Genomic DNA, 18,917 nt, shown 5'->3' with positions numbered 1-18,917 from the left:
ACAGTTTTGTACCTACCATAAATGTAGATGTCCGATAGGTATGCATCTGCAGTCAGGATTTCCCACCCTCCTTCCCCTCTGTGGTATTCCTAGGGTGCTTACCCCTCTTTCAGCTAGCTGGGGGAATCTATTATGGTGTATTTGTTTGTATGTATATCTGTATATATATGTATATATTGTTTTCTACTGTTTGGAATTTTCAACTTTTATCCAAATTTAGCCTTCCTAGAGGGCACCTGGCATCTGGGGCAAGAAACACTGAGGAAAATGGCGTCGGCTGATGCCTTTATACCCCAGAATCTCTGACGTCGGGGAAAGTGCAACATCAGCCGAGGCCAGACCCAGACTTTGGAATCCGGCCGACCGAAGGGCTGCCTGAGGCAGGACAACCCATATGTTATGACTGCAGATGCATACCTATCGGACATCTACATTTATGGTAGGTACAAAACTGTACTTTACAGAGTCCCTTTGGATAATTTGTTGGACCTCGTTGTTATGGGTGGGTGTGTGTGTGTTTGGGCGATGGATATGATACTTCTGTTGGCAGCAAACTAGATCTGGGGATGTGGAGCAGTGTATTGTGGGATACCATCTTAGCCCAGCCAATCAAAGACTTTCGAGCTAGTAAATAGGCTGAGTCTGAGCCGACATTTGGCTCCGTACCCACAAGTGAAGAATGTGAGGCGAGATGGACTACATACATCTAACGTTATGGTGAGTACATATCTAACTGATCAGTGCGATATTTTGTGTTTGTTATAAGAACATTAAATTTAATTTGTATTTCGCTAAGCAGTAGAAAAGGGTATACTAAAGCCAGTTCTAGAATATGGGCTTTGTTCTCTCTTAGTAGTTCATTTATAGATCAACTCCAAACATGACAAAATAAGGACTTTAATTTCATTATTCATCAAGAAAATGAACAATCAGAACTCAATATATTTGTCTCCTATCTTAATTACCTTGGTCATTCCTCCTTATCTTTGCAACTAGATAACTTCTTTTTTTTTTGCTCCATTACTGGAGAAAAAAATTATGTACTTACCATAACGTTCCATGTGAGTTGTTCATCTCGCCTTCATTCTTACACATGGGTTCCGCTTTCACAAACTCAAGGTTTTAGAGTAGCTTGAGGCCAAGACCCTATCCCATGATGCTCTCTGTCTCACCTCAGATCTAGTTTGCTGATCCCAACATGTAAAACATAACACATAAATGGTATTCCAGCCAGAGTAAGAAATCCTAGAACAAGATCCACCAGACCGCAAAGTCTTACTCGTTCTTCAAGAAGCCTGGAGGGGGAAGGCGGGTGGGAATATAAGAATAAAGGTGAGGTGAACAACTCTCATGGAACATTATGGTAAGTACATAACTTCTTTATGTGAATTTGTTCAATCTCGCCATTCATTCTTACACATGGGTAGTGTCCCAAGCACCCTAATCCTGGGTGGCTCACGAAAGTATATTCCTGAGGACAGTGGGACCAAAGGAAGCCCTGTCCCTGGAGGCCCTATCTACTTTGTAATGTGTGATGAAGGTATGCGGTTTAGACTAAGTAGCAGCTGCACATATAGTGTCCAAAGGCAGCCTAGCCGCATAAGCTGAGGAAGTAGAAACAGCCCTAGCGGAATGCGCTTTCACGCTATGTTCTAATGGTTGATTCACTGAGGAGTATGTGAATTTTATGCAATCAGTTAACCATTTGGAAAGAACTTTGGATACTGGTAGCCCTTTCTTTGTTTCGGCATGAGAAACAGAGTTGTTATCTTCTGAATTATTTTGTTCTGTCCAAATACAATCTTAATTGCCTGTGAACATCAAGTTTATGCAACATATACTCCAACTTGTTAGAATGGTCACTGAAGAAAGTTGGGAGTTCAATAGTTTGATTTAGGTTAGCTTCCGAACATACCTTTGGAAGAAAGGAGGGGTTAGTCCTCGGTGAAACCCCAAATACAGGGGTTTGATAGATAGGGCCTGAAGATCGGACACTCTACGTGCTAAGGTAATGGCTACCAAGAAGATAGTTTTCCAAGAGAGAAATTTTAATTGGCAGGATGATGCAGGGAGAGAGAATAATCTGTGATAACACAAAATTCAGATTCCAGGGAGTAAAAGGTTGTCTTAACAGGCGGTCTAAGATGTATGGTACCTTTTAAGAAGGCCCTACATAGTCTGTGAGACATTAGGTTAGAACCTTCAGATCCGAGGTGAAAATTTGAAATTGCAGCCAACTGAACTCATAGTGGCAGCTGCAGCACCTTCATTAAAAAGCTTAGTCAGGAATTCCAAAATGCTAGCAATTGGAGCGATGTACAGGTCAATATTTTGCGAAGCCCAAAAAGCAAATCGCTTCCATTTGCTGGCGTACAACTTTCTGGTGTAAGCTTTATGAGAGGATACAAGGATATGCTGTACCTCTGAGGAGAAATCGTGTGACCTGGCTAAATTGGAAATTGGAGCAGCCAAACTGTCAATGAAGAGAAGGATGAAGAGTCCCTGACAAATGCGTCAGTAGATCTGGAACTGGGTCCAGAATCCAAGGTTCCTCTAGTTGTTAGAGTCGAAGGAAGGAGAACCAAATCTATTGAGGCCAAAAGGGGCTATTAAAATTACAGTCCTCCCCAGGGCTTTGGCTTTCTGCAAGAATTTTGGAATCGGGAATAGGTGGAAAGGCATAAAGGAGTCCCGGGGGCTAATTGTGTATGAGCAAATCCCTTGGGCTGTCCCCTGGTGGGGGATTCGGGGCAAAGTAGCTTCGGCATTTGGCATTCATAGGGGATGCAAACAGGTCGCAGCAAGGCTGGCCCCATCTGTGGAAAATCATCTCCGCAACCTCGTCTTTGAGGGACCACTCAAGCGGCATCAGAATGGCTCTGCTCAGTTTGTCAGCGATCACGTTGGATTTCCCCAGGATGTGAGTTGCTATCAGCGCCCGGTGGATACAGCCCACTGCCAAACTCTCAGGGCCTTTCGACATAAGGGGTAAGACTCTGTTCCCCTTTGCTTGTTGATATACCATACCACAGACATGTTGCCGGTCTGGATCGCAATCATCCCCAGAGGTAAAGAGTCGTGGAAATACTGCAACACCAAAAGTACATCTCTCAACTCCAGGACATTGATGTCAGAGACAGAGTCACAGTTGCACCAGGTGCCTTGGGCTCTTCTTACCTGAAAAAGCCCCCTCCCCCCATCCTATCAGAGAAACGTCTGGGGTCACTGTGGCTGGATGGTGGGGGAAGAACAAATGGGCGACCTACTGTTACATGATGAATGGTCAACCACCATTGAAGATCCTTTCTGCATGAATCTGTAATCATTATCAAGAATGACATCGGAAGTTGTTGGTAAGACCACTGGGTGAAAAGTAACCATTGAAGTATTCTCATGTGCTATGCCCCAGAGGAACTGCTATGAGCGTTGCTGCCATAGTACCTAGTAGTTTCAACACTTGAGAGGCTGGTACTTTTTTGCTCGTCAGAATGTCTGATACCTGTTGTTGAAGAGTGACTATTCTGTCCAGTGGCATCTTTACTATGGTGATGGTGGTGTCCAAGTCTGCTCCGATAAAGGAGATATGGTGCGATGGTGACAACGCAGACTTGTCAGAATTTATAGTTATTCTTAACTGAGAGCACAGATTGGGAGTGTGATCCCTAGATTGGAGTAGTTGATGCCTGGAGGTGGCGGTAAGGAGCCAGTCATCCAGATACAGAAACACTCTGAATCCTAGACGCCTCAGGTGAGCCATAACCACTGCCATGCATTTGGTAAACACTCTGGGGGCTTTTGTGAGACCAAATGGCAGTGCTTGGAACTGATAGTGACTGGCTCCCAGCCGGAAATGCAAGTGATCTCTGGATGGACTTGCCATTTTGATATGATAGTACGCATCCTTGAGATCTATAAAGCAATCGATTCTTCCATTCCTAGGAACTGGCAATTGGAAGTGTGACCATCCGGAACTGTTCCTTCTTTACAAAGGTGTTGAGTCTGCTGAGGTCCAAGATGGGTCTCCAGTCCCGTTTTCTTTGGAACTAAAAATAACCTGGAGTAGGTTCTGGATCCTATTTGGTCTGCTGGGACTGGCTGGATGACTCTCTTTTCCTGGAGCCTTTGAATTTCTATGGCCGCTTGATCCCTGAGACTGGGTGGAACGTCCGGGATTTTCCTTCGTACGGCTGGGGCTTCTGAGAACAGAATGACATAACCTCTGGTAACAATTCTTTGTACCCACAAATCTTTTGTAATTTCTAGCCAAGCATCTGGATACAAAGACAAGCGACCCTCGGCTGCCTCCAGAGTAGGACAGCCAGGCCTCCTTTCAGGAGCGCTGGTAGGGCTTGCCAAATAACTGATCCCTGTCGCCCTGGTTTTGTGGACCCCCTCTGCCACCTGGGCAGCGTCTTCCCTTATTACTCCCTCCTTTGCCCCTGGAGGGTTCACTACATGTGTTCTGAAAAGCTCCTTGGGACTTCCGGAACCACATTTTTCCTCCCTTTTGCCCTCTGGGGTAAGTTCTAGTAGGGGTGGAAAAACGGACTCCTACGGCAGATAGTCTTTCCATCTTGCTCACACCTAGTGAGGGTCTCCTTGACTTTGGGCCCGAAAAGGGACGAGACATCAAATGGGGTATTAACGAAGGAAGACTTGAAGGCTTCCGCAAAGAAGCATAAGCGCATCCAGGAAAGTCTCTGAAGAGCAATTGCTGAACCTGATGCCAGACTCGAACCATCGGCTACATAAGAAATGAGCCACATGGACGAGTTAACTATGGAATTAAGGGTGTTAAGCTGGGCTGTCACCTTATCAGACACCTTCAGCTGTACTACCCTGTAAGTATCTCCAAGCTCTTTTAGGAGATCTCTTTGAAGATGGGTAAAATGTGTCAAATAGTTGAGCGATCGCATAGCAAAAGTCGCTGAACTAAAGATGCGTTTCCCATACCTGTCCATAGTCCTGGAATCTCTAGGAGGATGGACATTAGAAGAGGTTTCAGACATCTCTTTCTTGGTGGCCGCCGCCAACACCATGGCATCAACCAGCACTCCCTTGGTAGGGAACATTTTGTCTTGGGGTGATGTAATAAATTTGTTGGGCTTCCGAGGGACAGGTTCCACAGTATCAGAAGACTCCCACGCCCTTTGAGCAACCAACTCCATTAGTTCATCGAAGGGTGGAGTCACCCAGGAGGTGGAGGGTCGAGATCCAAAGGCCTTCAGGAGCACCGACTCATCATCAGTAGGGCTAAAGGACTGCCAGTCACCCCTCTGCTTAAGGACTTCAAGGATGTCAGCAAAGGAGATATCCTCCGAGGGGGAACGTGGGGACCCTCCTGACTCCTCTAAATCAGTGTCTGATGTAATAGACTCCTGTATGGAGTCGAAATGCCTCCTCTTGCAAAGCTTCTTCCTGGGAACCTCATCAATGGGAGCTTCCGGTGAGGTCTCAGTAGAACTTGGGTCACCCAATGGGGCTACCTGAGGCTCTGGGTCTCAACACTTTATAGGGACCTGTGATGTAGAGGTAGAAAGCGGCACTTTAGCGGAGGAGGAGGAAGGCCCTGATGACGTAGAAGTCTTGGAAGACATAACCCTCCTCATACCATCGAAGGCTCCACTGCTGTGACGCGAGGAAGCAGCCCGTTCCAAAGAAGATGGCAATCTCCCTGGTGCCGACACAGTGGGCTCCGACCCAGAGGAAGTAGCCGAGCTCATCCGCGCCGAAGCTCCAAGAGGAAGGGTCGGAAGCAACCCATCGGTTTGACTCCCAATATCCCCCCCCCCCCCCAGAACCGACCAGAGAGTGTCGGCTCCCAGACTCCTCAAACGGCACTGAAGTAGTTTGAGTTGATGGAACCGATGGCACCGGAACAGGCCTCTGCTCCGAAGGTTCCACAATCATCAGTTCCCCCTCCCCGGCTCGGCGGAGGAGTATCAGAGCTTTGCTCCGGCTAAGATCTGCCTGAAATCCACTGGACGTACAAGTGAATTTAAGTACACTTTTTATCTGTTCTTTTTCATATAGTTCTGCATTTAATTTACTTGTTTGTGTTTCTCACTGAATAGTAACTCAAATGAAAGTTGTGGCTGTGTCTCTACAGAGTACTTATTAGAATTTCTGTGTAGCCATTGATAGCAGTATAGCAGTGGGGGGTAGTTTCACCTCATCACTGCTATCCTGTCCTGCCTTATATAAGTGGTACATTTTGGTTTATTTCTGCTTATTATCTGAGCTTTGCTCCGGCTAAGATCTACCTGAAATAAACTGGCGATATAAGTGAATTTAAGTACACTTTTATCTGTTCATTTTCATATAGTTATGCATTTAATTTATTTGTGTTTCTCACTGAATATTAACTGAACTGAAAGTTGTGGCCATGTCTCTACAGTTAGTTCCCCACCCACCCTCCCTGTTGTTCTGGTGTTAATGGTGGTGGCTTTGAAACTGCCCGCCCCTCTTGTAAATTTGTATTTGGATACTCCTCTGGGCCCATCTCATTTACTCACTCAACTGAGTGCAGTGAGATCATATTCTGATTTCAGGCACTCCTACTGTGTACAAAGAGAGCATTTGGGAAGGACAACCCCTGTAGTCTCTTAATCCTGCTCTGTTCCCTCCCTCAAAAAAAAATAAATAAATAAAATATATACATATTTTATTCAGCTGCTCTTACTGTAACTGTCTTAGTTGCTGTTCTGCCTGCTGTTATCTGTTCAATCGCTCTTATTCTGCACTTATTACTGCTTGTTAGTAGCCTTCTAATTTACTGCCTTCTGCACTTGTTTTTTAGTCATTTGTTAATTTAATTGCATTTACTTAAACTGTATTTGCCATAATATTGCTACACACTCAAGTGTGCTAGCCTGCACTGCAATTTGAATTGTATTTACTGCTGTTTTAGCTGCTTTTTTGTAAAAAAAAATTCTAAGGTTATTTTCTGCCTTTCCTGTAACTAGTCTAGTCCAGATACAGACTTGCTGTATCTAGGACTGTTGGTAAGCCTCTGAGCCCCCCCCCAAGCTTTTCTGTGTTGGAGGCAAGCCTTCTAGCTTATCAGTGGGAGTGGTAAGCACTAGGTAGCCTGTCTACCACAAGAGGAGTGGTTCTTGGCCCATAAATTGTAGTTTATTGACCATTTGGACAGTTTGTCCATCTCTTTCAACTTTCTGGTTTAAAAGACCACATCTGCGCTTGTTTCCCATCTTTCCTGTAACTAACCTACTGGGAAACACTAGAAAGCCTTAATCTGATACAAGCCTTCTAGTTTAGAAGAGAGACTTTGGAGTGATTAAGTATCAGTTTTCTGTACTTTCTTGCTGTACTTAACTGTTTTCCACCTAAATGCTGATTGTCCAGCATTTATTGTGTTTTTTTTTTCACATATTGTACTTATTTGACTGCCTGCACTTTTTAAAAGTCGTTTTTTGTTTAAATAGTTTAACTGTTGTAGGCTACACACTAAAGTGCGATAGCCTTTTGTGATCGTTTGTAGTCGTTTAAAGCTGTTTTAAGTTTTTTTTTTTTTACTGTTTTTGCCTTATCTTTTCAAAAGTTGTTTCCCGCCTTTCTAAGCTAGTATAGTCCAGTTTCCAGGCTAGTGCTGAGTTCAGGGCTGTGTTACAAGTTTCTGAGTTGCCCATACCTTACTTGGATAGAAAGAAGGTTCTCTGTTCACCTGTGATAGAGGGGAGCTTTGAGCAGCTTAACTGTCCCTGGAGGAGTGGTTCCAGCCCAGAAGTTAGTAGTTTATTGGGGTCTATATTAGATCAGCGAGCGCTTAAAAAAGCAAATGATGATTAATCGACACTATGTAAGAGAAAGCTTACCGTTTTGAACTGTCAGAACAGTGATTTATTTCCTAGGGAAAAAAATCACTGTTCCAACAAAAAAAAAAAAAAATGTACTTTAAACATTACATTACGTGGGGGGCTTTGCCCCCCACACTCCCCCTACGTAAATATACCAACTCCGAGACTGCACTACAGTGCCGAAAACGGCAAAGTAACAAAGCGGCCAAGTGAATTCTTTCCCAGGGAAAGAATTTGCTTAAAAGCCGCTTCAATATTTTGCTGTTTCAGGCTTTTGAGTTCGACCAAGACGCATTCGAAAGAATGCGCCTTCGGTCTTCTAATAGGGAACCGTTTATTGGCCATTTTGGGCTAGTTTCTATCTCTTTCATTTCTCTGCTATAAAAACTGCGTTTGCACGGTTTTGTGCGCCGGGTAGTGCCGGTTAGCTAGGGTTAAATTATTCCCGGCTCCACTAAGTCTCCTCTTCAGTTTTTCTCTTGAAACTAGTTTAACTCTCCACCTAAGCACTCAAGAAGCATGCTACAGCCCAGCACTTGCTCAGACCTAATATCAAGCACTAATATACCCTGACACTTGATTGCCCAGCAGGGCAAGGCTCTTTATTCACCCCTCACCAACCAAGCGACTAAGCAGCTCACCCTACTATTCAGGCATGCCCAAAGGGCAATTTCAGGTGTACTCTCCAGTCCAGCTGGTGAATCTGGGTATCCTGAGGCAATGTTACAACTGCCTCATGCACACAGACAACCCTCTCCTCCTACCACAAAACAGTAACATATGCGAGAGATGCAATTATACAGCCAAACTGGAGGCTAAGTTGTCTCCACCCAAGACTGGAACAGACAGTCAAGAGGAGAAGGTTAACACTTACACCACACCTCCAGCCACACACAGACCTACTAAATCAGCACTGTCAAAAAATGCACATAAATGCACAAAATCATACTGAGAGGCTCTAAATAAAAACCTGCAAAACCATCAGAGACCTCCAAAGCAGACACCCAAACAACCTGCACCTCCCGTCACAAACCAGACAATACATAAAACACAAAATCAATGTGCTGCACAATCACAGCCCTTAAGGCGAAATAACATACCTAATACACTAGTAATAGTCGGTCAGGCACACTGACATCCCACTCACTAGGCTGGACAAGCAGGAGGTCACTGTTAGCTGCCTGTCAGGAGCCAGAATCCGCCACATAACACAAGCACTCAGGTCACTCCAGAACAAGTACAAATAAGACTGCCATTGTTCATGTTGGTGTGAATGACCTGAGACGTACTTCCCTGGACTGCATGAAAAAAGACATGGAAGAGCTCTCTGATCATGTAGCCTAGGCTGGTATGACCCTGACCCTGAGTAGCATCCTGCCCTCATCAAGAATGATACTTCAGTATAAAGAAAAAAATGATCAATTTCAACAATTGGCTAAACTTCTGGTGTCATTCAAAGGGGATCTAATGTCTGTCAGCTTGGGACGACATGCTTGACAAGCCGCTTTGCTTCGCAAGAGACAACTTGCATCTGTCACCCCTAGGCTTTTTAATACTGGCCAAGGCTCTTGCTGCCCCCAATAGTGCCTTTTTTAGGCAAGGCTCAAAAGTCAAACCCACATCCATAAACAGCACAATTGACAAAAAACTGAGGGTTATGCTACTCAACGCCAGGAGTTTAAAATCTCAAAATGCACGCGCCCAAAGCACTCCTTAGTATGGAGAATGTCGACATCTGTGCAGTAACTGAAACCTGGTTCAAGGCTCCAGAAAACACCCCAGCACTACCAGGCTACAAGTCGTACCACACGTTTCGGCCACAGAACACTGACCGAAACACACAAGGAGGGGGTGCATCCATATTCATCAAGGATACTTACACCTCCAGGTTAGTGGCGCAGCATGATACCTCTGAGATCATCCATGTTCAACTAACATCAGGCAAATCTGCAATGCAAATTGTGGCCTGCTACAGATCACCCTCCATGACCCAGGACCACCATTCCACCTTTCTGGAGACACTGGAAAACATGAAGGTCCTACTGAACACCCTGATATTGGGTGATTTCAATTACCCTACCATTAACTGGGAAAACTACTTGAGTACAAACTCCCAGGCCCAGCGCTTCCTGAAATTCATCAACTCAAACGCCCTGGATCAGCTGGTAATCTCCCCTACCAGAGGTGAAAACATATTGGACCTGGTCATCACAAACATGGGCGACAGGTGTTCCACACCGGAGGTTAACCCATCACTGGTTAGATCAGACGATAAACTAATTACTCTGGATGTCCACAGCCCATCACCACCCCCAATTAAGGAAACCACAGTAAAAAACTTTTCTAAAGCAAACTTCACCTTACTTAAGACAGAGGTGGTAAGTTTCACAGCCCCCATGCTAAAGGATAACACTGCCCAAGATGCAGAAACCTTTACAAATGCACTCTGAGTACCTACAAGGATGCATGGATTGTGCCATCCCTAGCAAAACCAAGACTCACTCCTCTAAGAGAAGGAAACCAGTCTGGTGGACCGCTTCCATAAACAGCTTTACAATAGAAGGAGGAAACTAGTTCAGAAAAAAAGCAAATCCCAAGAAGGAAAGACATCCCTGATCAGTATCAGTAAGAAACTAAGGTCCCTCAATTATCCAAGGCTAACTTCGAAAGAAAAATAGCCAAGGATTCAAAAGATCACCACAAAGCCTTCTTTAGCTATGTTAAGAATCTAAGTGGCAACTCGCAGCTATGCACTGAACTAATGCAAAATAGAACAAAATATACTGAACCTACTGATATTGCCAACATCCTGGCAGATAGATTCAGTGCAAACTTCACCCACCTCTCCTCCCCAAAAGGGCCCACAACAATACCAGAAAAGTGTAGTGTCCTGGAAATCACAGACGCACAGGTGAAAGTAGCCCTTTCAAAAGCCAAAAACACAGCGATAATGGGGCCAGATGGTGTCCCAGGCTGCGTCTTGCACGAACTACAGAACAAACTAACCCCCCACCTAAATTTCACCCTCAGCCTCTCCACAGGCTACGTGCCCATAGAATGGCGCAGAGCAACGGTTATTCCACTGCACAAAGGAGGGGCCACAACTGACCCTGGTAACTATCGCCCCATAAGCCTGACTAGCCTAGTCTGCAAGGCTATGGAGTGCATCATCATGGAACTCATTAACAAAGACATTGGGAACCTCCAAACACTTGTCCCGACCCAGTTCAGCTTTAAGGGTAGATCATGCCTACTAAACCTGGTTGACTTCTTTGAGACAGTCATCAAGGCCATCGACGAGGGAAAGGTTGTTCACACAGCCTACCTTGACCTCGCCAAGGCTTTCGACACCATTCCCCACTCTGGTATTACAGAAAAACTCACCAGCCTGAACATAAACCCCTACGTCACAAGATGGGTTGCCAACTGGCTTACAGACAGAACTCACACTGTAAGAATAGTGGGCTCCAGGACCGACTCTAAACCAGTCACAAGTGGTGTCCTGCAAGGCTGTGTCCTGGGACCACTACTGATTGGCATATACATCTCAGAAGTACAGACAAATACAGGAGGACTATGGCTAACCAAGTTCGCAGATGACTGCAAACTGGGAGCCGTAATTGACTCTCCGGCTGACACAGACATCCTCCAAAAGGGCCTTACTGAGACGGACACCTGGTGTCAAAGTCATGGCCTCAAGCTAAATGCATAGTCAGACTGTTGAGGAAAAACAAAACACCCACGAATTACCACATAGGTGGCAGCCCCCTTAATACAGAAGAGTTAACAAGAGATCTGGGGACCCAGGTAAATAGTAATCTCTCCTTTGACGATCATAATGCCAAAGTAGTTAGGAAATCCTTCTATGTGGCCCATGTAATTACTAAAGGGTTTGCATCTAGAAATAGAGGTTATAGTGCCCCTGTACTCATCACTCATTAGACCCATCATAGAGTACAATGCCCCATTTGGGCTATACCTCACAAGACACTTCCAACAGCTGGAGAGACCACAAAAGTACCTCACCAAGAGGATTACTGGCCTCAAACATGTCCTATGCAGCCCGACTAAAAAAACTCCAGCTGTACTCAGTGGCATATCGCTTACTCAGAGGTGATCTCTGCCTGACTTACAAAGCCATGTCCAACTCAGAATTGATGGACATGCTCCACCTAAAGAAATCCAAGTCACTGCGAGCCACGCACTGTAGTGAGCTAAACCTTGCCACAACAATAAATAGAACATGCTGGAGGGATAGATTCCTGTCACAGAGACTCCTCATGCTTTGGAACAAAACTCCAAACTACATTAGGCAAAGCCCCTCACTAACACTCTTCAAGAGAAACCTTGACGAGTGGATGGGTAACAGAAAATACACACCTGGGATCACTTCATTGGCTCTGCTTGACAGAGGATCAGTTAATTAATCAATGGGGCGGCGAAAGCCGACACACTCTGGCTAGGCTTATAAATGCCCTCATGCAGATAGCCTAGTACCTAGATATGAACCTATGAACAGCAGGTAAAATGGTCTTCAGCTCCGAAACCGGTTGGGTCGAAGCCGATAATAATTTGTTAGAGTGCCGGATTCTCGAGAAGCCTCTGCACCACTCGGTCCACATCAAAGAGGGTTCTCGAAGAACGAGTAGAAGGTATCGAAGAAGCCACTGACTGCAAAATGGGTGACCTCAAGATTTCGGAGACTGGCTCCGAACCACCAGCTTGGTACATGGCACCGAAGACTGCGGAACTGGCAACCACACCTTCACAGCAAAGCTTTGAGCTGACTACTTAGGCTCCGACGAAGCTTTTGAAGATTTTGAACCCTTCGACAACTTAGAAACCTGGTCAGCCTTGTCCAACGATTCCTGGAAATCTGGTTTCAGCAAACTTTTGTGTACCAGTTTCTCCTGTGCTCCAGTAATACCCTGCTGCTAAAGGAGTGGCAAATGGAGTAATCCTGCTGGAGGTGGACTGCCCCCAAACAGTACACACAACTGACATGTAAATCAGTTAGACATTTTCTGCCCACACTTAAGGCATTTCTTAAATCTGGACTTTTGTTTTTCTTTTTGATCAGCCATATCAAATACAAAAAATGTGTATGCAACAGTTTGAACAACAAATCTATATAAATCTATACAACTGTCTAAGACAAACCACTCAAGAAAAAGTAGCCCAGTCTAATATTAGACTAGCTAATAACACACACAGACACAGCAAAACACTAAAGCAGTAAAGTCTACAACGCTAATATATGTGTGTATGTGTGTGTATATCTATTATATATATATATATATATATATATATATATATATATATATATATATATATATATATATATATATAGATATATATATATAGATATATATAGATATATATATATATATATATATAGATATATATAGATATATATATATATATATATATAAAATCACTAACTATAAGTGTTTCTAACTTTCTAAACTCTCTTAAGGATTTCTAACTGTTATAACAGGATAGGGAATAAACAAAAAATGCGGCCAAAAAGGCCTAAGAGCAGCCGCTCTATAAAGACAAAAATTTTGTCAAAAACAGCAAGGACAAAGCCTGAACAAAAAAACAAAGGCTAACTAGCCAATAACATACTATTCATAACAAACATTGCAAGTATAACTATCTAAAATGTAAGTAATGCAAGAAATACTGGCCCGAGCTCTCTCTCTCGACCTCTGATCTGTTGCAGCGGCAAACTAGATCTGAGGTGAGACAGAGAGCATTGTGGGACAGGGTCTTGGCCTTGAGCTACTCTAAAACCTTGAGCTTGTGAAAGCAGCTGACTCCCATGTGTAAGAATGAATGGCGAGATTGAACAACTTCACATCTTCCATTCCGTTTATCTGTTTTGTTTAGATGCATTTGGTTGTCATAGTCATTCCCTCATCATAAATCACCCCGTGGTATCAGATTGTTTCTGTACCATGCTTTAGTATGCATTTAGGATATGAGCACATATTTCATCGCACAAAGCTTCTGACAGTAGACAAATATAGCCTTTGTCTATCTTTATGCAGACTAGTGGTGGCTTACCTTAATTCTGCTTTCCCTTTTCCAACTTTTTAGCTGCAACATCTTTATACTTCTCATCTGTCTCTATTTAGCATACTATTAGTATGTGTCCAAGCTTTGTATACATGCAGCTGTCTGCGTTATTTACTTTATTTTTTGTGTTCAAGTTGTTTACATCTGTATTTTTTCACACTTTTTAACTAGGTTGTGGCTAGAAAAGGTGTTGTGAAGTCCACTTGCTCTGAATAAACAAGCAACTGTTCATTCACACTACAACAGTTTAAGTATATGAAGAGACTGTGCCTTTTTGGGGCACAAATGCATTGTGGGAGATGAACAAGAATGAAAAACGGCATCACAGCCTCCATCTGGCTATTTTGGGATACAAGAAATTATAAAGTGATATTAACCATCTACAATGTTGTAGATATGTTAGTACTGCATATATGACCAAGATATGGTCGAGTATATGTTTTCACTTTCTGGATGAAACTGTTCTTTAACAGTTCCATCTTATTTGGGGGTGTTACAGAGCTTATTGAGGATGTACACTTCAGGAAGAGGTTTCAATGGCAAAAGAATAATTCCAAACGGGATGGGAGAATTTGAAGGTAGTCATTGAGGTTAGTTTCATTTTAATCTGGTGTTGAAAGTAGTCTGCTTCTGTGTTCTGCTAGCATTTTTTTTAAGGTTTCAGTTCTACTGTTCCTGTGCTGTGCTGTGGCCAGAGTTACTTTCCACCCTGGTTACCTACATAAGCTGTACTTCATCTGCTTGGGTGGGCGCATGCTTTATGCTGCAGGTGCAACTGAAGTTATAATCAGGTAATTTTTGAAGTTCGATAGCCAACTCTAAATTGACCTGAGCAGATGCAGCTGTCCTGCAGTAGTTGCATAGGCAAAGAAGTCTGGAAGTAGAATGGGATGCAAGGCAGTTCTTGTCCCGTTTAATCTGTTAAGTAGAAAGGCTGTTAGTGCTCTTGGCATGATAATAGGTAAGCTGCCTGATAACAGCAGTAGGCAACTTGATACCATAACTGGAATAGTTAGAGAGAGGAAATCATGAATTTGATTTGTGAGAAGAAAAGGTAAGTGACTGTTAACTGGAGTTTGAGTAAGCGGTCTCTGAGGATTTGGTTGGACAGATTAACCTTTAATACAGCTAAAGAGAGTAAGTAAGATGAGAAGCATTAATGACTTATTTTCTTTTTTAGGATTGTTTGAAAGCCTGTCAAGAGCAAATTGAAGATGCTTTGAGAGAAAATTTACAAGGGATGCAGTCCTCAACAGAGCATTCAAGTTCATCAAAAAATGCAGAGGATGTCGGCCCAACAAGTACACCAACAGATGTGACTGATGTCAACCTCTGAAAGTCATTTTGTGCCACCATCTACCAAGACCTTGCTGCCCTTCCACCGGCCTCTGTCCCTTGCTTGCATGCACAGCTCTGTTCTGAGGGACACCACCGAAGACTGAGTACTGTGAATGGCGTGAGTACTGGGTGTTGAAGTTTGGATAAGGAAAGCTTTCCCTGATTATCCCTGAATGGGGAGTGGTAGAGGGAAAATACAACACTGAAAACCTATCAAAGAAGAAGAATCAATCCAGTCATCTAGGAGAACCAGACTTTTCATCTCCCTGTCAGTCTGTTACAACTTAAACCTCAGTTTGTAGACCGTGTGAGAGGCATACTCAGCTGATATGTTCATTAGTTTGGAGAAGCACGAAGGGGGAAGATACAAGTAGGGTAGAGATTGGACTGTGATGGTCTGTTCAGAAATGGAGAGTAATCCAGTGTCCATGCACGTGTACCTGAAACATGAGGCATTGTGTAAACTTGTCATCTGGTTAAGAATACACTGTAAAGTAAATGAAAATGGACGTCTGCTGTATTTGAATGTAATATCCATTGAGACATGTGCAAATTGTTGTATAAGTAGCTACTGATGTGTGAAAAATGTTGCACTAAATGGAGCATGCTATTGCATGCCCTTTCCCATCTTCACAGACTGTAACAGGATAGGCATATTTCATTCATAGTTGTGCTTTGTTTATAAAAAGGTAAAACATACTGCTGTATTACAGTACTAGCCAACCCACAGCTTGTGTTGTGCATACTCAGGATAGTGAGAGGTAAGGTCTGAGGCCCCAGCACCATTTACAGTAGATGTAAATAGTTAATCTGCAGTATCCTGCAAATGCTCCTGTAAACTAGCCACACAAGGCACTAAATTTCCTAGGCACCCTGTGGAACTTTTGGAGCATGTTGCTCCTCTTGGGACTGTGTTTAACTGCAGAAGTTTGTGGTAGTTTTAAGTCCTGGAATTCTGTTAACTTGTACACTGCCAGCTATCATCAACCCATCTTTGAACATCCCTGTAGATTGGTAAAAAGGGAATACTTTTCTAAACCTGGCTACCCTGTGTAGTGGTTTTATGCTGTGCCTGAAAGGGCAGCATTATAGAGCATTTTAGCTCTTCTGCTTCCAAGCTACTGCAGAAGAATTTGCATGCCTGATTAAAGTGCAGCTATATATCTTTTTGTGTGTGTGCATGATTGGCTTCTGTTCTCCCTGCAAACAGTGAACTGCCATCCCCTATTAACCCATATATTCCCTCCACTTCCTGCCATCCAAGGACATTGGGCAAGGGAGGCAAGTGTTTGGGATCATTGGCAGTCATCTTAAGGGACCTGAGCATTTTTCCCTGCATGATGCCCTTCCAATATTGGCATCAACCATGATGTCATTTCTGCAGTGTTGGGTACCCTGGTGGGTGCATACTACTACTCCTCTGCCATGTCTAGCCAGAAGGCAGTGCTTACCTTGGCAGGCTCATGCCACACACCCCCTTTGTCTCAGCTATAGTATAACTCACAGTTATTTCTTTTGTAGCAGGATATCACTGGGTAAGCTGGCATCAGCTTCTAAACCCACTCCCCATCTGGCACTTCCAACACCCAGACTGCTAATTGAGTCTAGCCATAGCCAGGGCCTTTTTGCATACAGTCCACAGATTAAGCCTTACAGACACCATAATGGATTAAAGTGATTTTGGATATTACTGTTTCATAATACAGTTTGGCATATTTTGGTGTCCTTGTAAAAATGGTAAATGAATTGTAAGTGGTGGCCATTTACTGCTTTGCCTGTCCCATACCTCTTACTGACAGGATGTACACTTTTACCTTCTGTTGCTGAATGCTGTGTGTTTTTTTTTTTTTTTTTTTTTTTTCATCTGTCAGAATAAAATCCGAAAATTGTGCTAATGTCTGTACTTTCGAGTGTAGTTATAAAGGAGTGTAGCCAGGTATTCATTCCATGTAACTTTACTCTTAGTGTGAACAAAACATGAATTGCCTTCTGGTGTTCATGCTGCTATATTTAATTGTAACTTTATTTTGAAATATATTTATTAAATTAAACTTAAAGGCAGTCCTATTAGTGAAGCCCCAGCCTGCAGAATACCAGCTTTGATGAGCATATCTGTTGTGATGTAGTAGTTTCAATGCTTATTGGCAAACTTTTTTGAATTTATGCGTTGTACTTGGACAGGAAATTTCTTTTGGGCTGCAGCAGAGAAATTGCACTGTTTTTATATTTTAGGTGCTGTTCTGTCCATCTTTTGTAACATACTGACCTCTTGTGGTGTTCTACATTCTGTACAAGTGAGTTTAGTCAGAATTTTTGTTATTTATGGGGGGGGGGTAGGAAGAGAGTTCTGTCTTTGGTTAAAAAATGTTTGTTTGTTATGGCATCTAATAAAGTGCCTTCCTCCAGTTGCAGATCTTTGAACAAGTTAATTTAAAGAATGTAACTTTGTTTTTGGTCTTCCCAACAGTAGAATGGTGGCAATCCTGGTATCCCTCCTCAGTCTGAGTGGAAAATGGAGAAAGTGTTTTATGATTCTCATTTTTGCAATGAATTGTCCATTTTTTTTAATGTGGCTGCTTTGCGATTTTCTTAAATGCCATCAGTTTTATCTTCACTGTGCCAGCCAAATAAACAGGAGAGATTCTGTAAGTGATAGTGGTGTCCTCAGTCATGCATAAATGCATCTGGCAATGTGGACAACCTTCTACAGTTCTGTTCTTACATTTAGCATTTTTTCTGCAATAGTTTGTGTTTATTGTATAAACATCATACACAAAGGCATGAGGTGATCATTACAGAAAACATACAAGACTGCTTATATTACCTTTTTTCTGTTGCTTTAAGATGTGGACATTTAAAGTGAATCAGTATATATATATTTTTAATGTTTCAGTTGGTGAGAGTCCAAGTTCCTATCCAATGTAGCATTTTAATATTCTGTCTGCTACACAGATGAGGGCTCCAGGACTGCCACATAGGTTGTTGAATACTGAATGGTTCAGGTTTGTCCATTCAGGCAGCTCTTTATCTTGGTGATTTGTCATGTTGGTATCCACTGAGTGGTAGTTTTTTTCATTTACTTGTATATAATCGGGCATGTCACACTGTGGCTATGTGAAGCAGCAGGATCGAGTTTGTAGCCCTCCGTTGTCATGGGTCCCTGTTTTGACTTTTTAGACATACACTGAGCTTACAAGATGAACAGGTCAGTTCTGACATGGTTTGTGGTTATTTCATGCTTGTGTGTGTGAAGCTTTGTAGCAGAGTCCAAAAAAAGGTGATGTACTTTTTTCCCATTCATGCAGATGGGCTACTTTTAGTTTTGTATACGAGTGCCTGGCTCTGCACGAGTAACCAGAAAATCTGCCCTTTTGTTGTATGGATGCCGTCTGCTTCCTTGAAATGAGGTAATGCCTTGTTCCAAGCCTTTGTATTCCATTGGGCACACAAGCTCTTGATATTAAGCTGTCAAAATGGAGAGATTGCTTTCTTGTACAAGGCATCCACAGTTGCATCACCAGAAAGGGGATTCCTATCATCATCTCTTACAGTATTGTGACCAGAACAGGGATTCATATCACCATCTCATACACAATATCGTTTCTGTGTAATACGTGCAGTAATTGCATAATGAAGTGACATGAATATGTGTTCTGCAGACAGCACTTGTCATCTGTTTGA

The 18,917-nt window shown here is 43.1% G+C and overlaps 1 protein-coding gene across 1 annotated transcript in view; it reads left to right on the top strand.

Moving 5' to 3' along the window:
* Positions 1-17,885, top strand: part of LOC122806459 (G1/S-specific cyclin-D2-like) — a 281,886-nt gene extending 264,001 nt beyond the window's left edge. The window contains exon 5 of the mRNA XM_044076919.1: positions 15,079-17,885. Within this exon, the coding sequence (XP_043932854.1) occupies positions 15,079-15,234 (156 nt within the window). The 3' untranslated portion in view covers positions 15,235-17,885. The remainder of the gene's footprint in view (positions 1-15,078) is intronic.
* Positions 17,886-18,917: the final 1,032 nt, after the last annotated feature.

This window comes from Protopterus annectens, chromosome 7.part0, assembly GCF_019279795.1.
Source record: "Protopterus annectens isolate FY-2018-M chromosome 7.part0, PAN1.0, whole genome shotgun sequence".
In the NCBI taxonomy this organism is placed as follows: domain Eukaryota; kingdom Metazoa; phylum Chordata; order Ceratodontiformes; family Protopteridae; genus Protopterus; species Protopterus annectens.
This window is presented reverse-complemented; position numbering and strand designations above follow the sequence as displayed.